The 5,211-nt window shown below is 47.3% G+C and overlaps 1 protein-coding gene across 1 annotated transcript; it reads left to right on the top strand.

Annotated features, from left to right (window-relative positions):
* The first annotated feature begins 3,957 nt into the window (after window positions 1-3,957).
* LOC123778374 (mas-related G protein-coupled receptor member D-like) lies at window positions 3,958-4,902 on the top strand. Its single transcript, XM_045775659.2, has one exon. It carries the CDS (start codon window positions 3,958-3,960, stop codon window positions 4,900-4,902), a length of 945 nt encoding a protein of 314 aa, XP_045631615.2.
* Window positions 4,903-5,211: the final 309 nt, after the last annotated feature.

Genomic DNA, 5,211 nt, shown 5'->3' with positions numbered 1-5,211 from the left:
AAGAACGATTACCCAACATTTGCAGCAACATGGACGGGACTGGAGGAGATTATGCCAAGTGAAATAAGTCAAGCAGAGAGAGACAATGATCATATGGTTTCACTCGTTTGTGGAACATAGGGAGTAGCAGGAAGATCAGTAGGAAAAGGAAGGGAAGAATGAAGGGGGAGTAAACAGAAGGGGGAATGAGCCACGAGAGACTATGGACTCTGGGAAACATACTGACGGTTTCAGAGGGGAGGGGTGGGGGGATGGGCTAGCCCTGTGATGGGTAGTAAGGAGGGCACGTATTGCATGGTGCACTGGGTGTTCTACGCAAGCAATGAATCATAGAACACGACATCAATAACTAATGATGTACTGTATGGTGACTAACATAACATGATAAAAACGTTAGAAAAGAAAAAAGACAAGGTAAATTCAAACAAAGCAGATGAAGTAAAAGCAACAATCAATGACATTGGAATCAAAGAAACAACAGGGATGGTTAAAAAAAAAACTACTCGAAAAAGCAAACCTCTAGCAAACTGATTTTTTGAAAAGAAGTGAATGCACATATTTATTTTTTTCAAGATTATTTATTTAGTTAGTTAGTTCTCAGAGAGAGAGAAAAAGCACACAAGTAGGGGAGAGGCAGGCATAGGGAGAGAGAGAGAAGCAGACTCCCCTGTGAGCAACAAATCCAATGGGACTCAAGCCCAATGTGGGATCATGACCTCAGTCAAAGGCAGGGGCTTAACCTATTAAGCCAACCAGGCATCCCGGAATGCACAAATTTAAAATGGCAGACTGAATTAGGGCTTTAAAATTATAAGAGAATACTGTGTAGAGTATTTAGAGTATTATACCAATAAAGGTGAAACCAGAAAGCATGAATAATATTCCAGAAAAATAATATCCCTTACTATAACTCAAGAAGAGATTCAAAATCTGAATAAACCTCAAACATAAAATAAATTGCAGTTGTAACTCTCTTTTTACAAAGCCATGCATGTCCACTAACGCTCACATAAAAATTACCAGAAGAGATGGTTTTACCTTCTGCCAAATCTTCAAAGAAAGATAATCCTCACATTTTACAAATTGTTCCAGAGGGTAGAGAAAAAATGCAATCTCTCCAAGTCATTTTATGAAACCAGTGTAATCTTACAGCTTTGAAATAAAACACAAACAACAATAGTACCAGAGGGGAATAGTATGGGCTAATTTCACTTATGAACATGGGTCAAAATTTTCTAAGTAATATCAGGACACTGCGTGGGGGTAGGGGGGTTGACCACAGCAAACTAGAAATGGTCTATTCCAAAAATATAAGGATGAATAAAACCCAGAAAACTTACCAGTATATGCACCACATAAATAGACAAAGAAAGGGAAAAAAGAAACTGATTTAAGTAGATACAGAAAATTTTTTTTTATAAATTCCATCATTTATGATAAAAACTCTGAGACAACCAGAAAGGGAACTTTCCACCTTAATAAAACATAATACCATGAACGCAGGGTAACCATCACATCCAATAGAGAAACTTTAACATTAGGGAGAAGATAAACATGCCTGATTCTAACCACTGCTCAGCAGACTACTGGATGTGCTGGGCTGTGATACAGGACATGAAAAAGAAATTAGAGGCATGAGGATAGCACCATAGGAAATCAAAATAGTCCAGAGAAACTAATAGGCATGGTGAAATAAATCAGGACATTTTCATGATTAAGAGAAACTACAAGAATCAACAGTGTTCCTCCACACCAGCAATGATCAAGAGGAAAATACACTAGAGGCATTTCTGTCTCTAGCCACAAGGGAGGTACTGGTACTGGACCAGCACTCACACTGTCAACAACCAGAAAACTGAAAAAAAGAGAAGACTCTTATGTTCAGATATTGGGCAAGAGGCATCCAGGAGTGTGAGCTCTAGGAGAAAGGGAGATAGAAGAGGTGAGCCCAGTGATCACCCCGACTTTCCACCTGGAAGTGCTCTCTGGACAGTGCCACGGAAGTGGGGAAAGCCAGGCAGAGCTCGGTGGTCTCGCTGAAGGATGAAACTTCATGAAAGGAGCACAGAACAAGTACTGAGTGGCTGTCAGCCACACAAAACCCAGATTCACACAAAACCACATACATATTTTAAATACACACGCACATGAAAACAGCGTGTAGCAACAGAGAAACCAGAACAGAGGGTTTTAAGAGTCCCATATGTAAACGGGAACTTGATAAGTCAACAGGGAAGACTAACTGCGAGACAGTTTGGGGAAAACTGGCTCATTATTGTTGGAAAACTCGAGCTGTCTCCTGTCTTTATCTCACATAAAAATAATTCCAGCTGGACTGAAGACCAAATTCTGGAAGGGAAAAAGTATAAAAGTAACAGAAGAAAATAACAGGGGATATCTTTTTCGTGCAGGGACATGAAATGATCCGAAAGCCACAACATTTCAGGGTGAAAATGTGTGGGAGTTGATTATAGCAAGTTGAGCACATCGGTGCACTCAAGTTCACAACAGAGAAAGCGACCGTACTTACGAGCGCTCGCAGAGATGACACCCGCAGTGTCTAAAACCTGCAAGGATTCAGGCGCCAGGAAACCAAGAAGGAACAGACAGGACACCCACATGAAAAGGGGGCAGCCACTGTGAGCAGGCTGTGAGCCACTGTGAGTGGTCCAAGAAGGGGAACCCTGGGGGTGGCGGGTAAATGAACTAATATCAAGCTCGCTGTCAGTGAAATGCAAGTTCAAACATCAGCACAATCCACTCTGCAACCATGAGGTTGGCCAACGTGAGGAGAGTGCATGACAGCAATCATCAGTGAGGGAATGAGGAACGTGACCCTTCCTGTCCCACAGCAGAAGTGAGGCCTGTCACAGCCATCCAGGGAGGGAAGCAGACGAGGGTTAGTGGAGCTAAGCATGCACATGTCCTAGGACCCAGCAATCCCACTCCTGTAACAACCCAGAAAAATCCTGAGCCGAGTCCAATGGGAACAGGCATGAGGATGTTGGACACAGCACTTCTACAATCCTGGGACTGAAGAACCACTTATGTACATTGTAAAATTGAGACCAACAAACTACTTTTCCATACAGCCACCTGCAAATATCCTTTAAGAAAAACCACACGTTGAGTGAAGAAAAACAGCATCAATTTTAAACCACAACATTTGTGTAAATTAAAAACACTTCTGGGCACCCACCTGTCTGGAGACATGGCTAGATGCCCAAGGATATACGTTAGACAGGCTTGGACAGATGGCGGCAGCAGGGGTGGGGATGGAGACGGAAACACACATCCGTGTTTAATCTGGTTTTAAACGGCCTGATGGGGGCGCCTGGGTGGCTCAGTCATTAAGCGTCTGCCTTTGGCTCAGGGCGTGATCCCGGCGTTCTGGGATCGAGCCCCGCATCAGGGTCCTCTGCTGGGAGCCTGCTTCTTCCTCTCCCACTCCCCCTGCTTGTGTTCCCTCTCTCGCTGGCTGTCTTTCTCTCTGTCAAATAAATAAATAAAATCTTTGATAAAATAAAAAAATAAATGCCCTGATGGTCATCGTGGGCTGCAAAGTAAGGGCTGGAGTTAAATCTATTTGCACCCACGGTGCCATTCTAAAAAGTTAATTCACAGGATTTGAGCAGTATCGGGAATTGATGCAATGAATACATGTACAGAAAGCCTTTGATGAGAGTCAATACTTCTTCATGATTAAAAAAATAAAACACAAGAGAACCTCTTAACTTGACAAAGGGCACTTAGAACAATGTCAGGTATGTCATGGTGGGGGTGGCAGAGTCAGCAGGCTGTGAGCAAGGGGAGCGGGTCAAGCCTGGTGGTCATGTTTCTTGCAAACAAAACCCAGGTAAGAGCACCAAAGCAGGAGGATTGCAGTGTGGGACCCCAGAACTTCCTCAGGGCCCCAGAAACACAGAATCTTATGCTGATCTATCTTCCCTCCACAGGATGAACAAGACTCTGATACCTGGATGGTTCCGGACATCCACTCAAAAAAGCCCGACAGCAGACACAACAGACACAGCTGCCAAGGTGCTGAGCTCCCTTGCCACGTTCACCTGCGTGTGCGGCATGATGGGCAATGGCCTGGTGGTCTGGCTGCTGAGCTGCCGGGGGCAGAGGACCCCATTCTGCACGTACGTCCTCCACCTGGCCGTAGCTGACTTCCTCTTCCTCCTCTGCACAGCCGTCACACTCTATCTAGAAACGCCCATGCTGGCCTATGAAGTGATGGAGAGAGTGAGGTCCTTCACCTACACCGCGAGTCTGAGCCTGCTGACGGCCATCAGCTCGCAGCGCTGCCTGTCTGTACTCTTCCCCATCTGGTACAAGTGTCACCAGCCCCAGTATCTGTCAGCCGTGGTGTGTGCCCTGCTCTGGGCGCTGTCCCTCCTGATGAGCGTGGTGGCCGCACTCTTCTGCAGCGAGTTCTGGCTCGGCGTGGAAAGTCAGTGTTTAACGGTGGACTCTGTCTTCAGCTTCCTCGTTATGGGGATCTTCACCCCAGTGATGGTTCTGTCCAGCGTGACCCTCTTCGTGCGTGTGCGGAGGAGCTCACGGCAGTGGGGGCGGCGGCCCACAAGGCTGTACGTGGTCGTCCTGGCCTCCATCGTGGTGTTCCTTCTCTGTGCCCTGCCCCTCGGCATCAGCTGGTTCTTCCTCTACTGGCTGGACCTGCCCAAGAGGCAGAAGATTCTAGCCCTCCACGTGGCGTACCTCTCCTCGGCTCTGAGCAGTAGTGCCAATCCCGTCATCTACTTCGTCGTGGGAAGCCAGGGTCGACAGGGCCTGTGGGAACCCCTGGGGGCTGTGCTCCACCGGGCGCTGAGGGAGGAGCCTGAGGGGGAGGGGAGGGAGACACCCTCCACCGGCACCAACGACCTGGGGGCCTGAGAGCTTGGACACCCCCCGGATCTGCATGCCCGCCCTGCCCGGTGCCTGTCTGGCCTGCTGTTAACAGCCCCAAAGACTCACCTTTCTCCTGTCAGGGTCCCTTTCATCTATGGCAAAGGGCCCCCCCCCCATGGCTCCATGTTACCTGGTTCTCATGATGGGACTCAGCTGGGAAGACAAAATGGAATTTGCTCCTGCATGTCAGAGGGCTCCTGCTGGCTTTGAGGCCTGGCCTGTGGAAAGCTGATTCTCTTCCCAGTCTCTGTAGGAGGTTAGCCTGCTTCCATTTGAATGGGAAAGCACCTTCTC

This window comes from Ursus americanus, chromosome 24 (genome assembly GCF_024610735.1).
Source record: "Ursus americanus isolate L20-20 chromosome 24, mUrsAme1.1.p, whole genome shotgun sequence".
NCBI lineage: Eukaryota > Metazoa > Chordata > Mammalia > Carnivora > Ursidae > Ursus > Ursus americanus.
The sequence above is the reverse complement of the archived record's forward strand: the minus strand, read 5'-3'. Positions and strand labels throughout refer to the sequence as shown.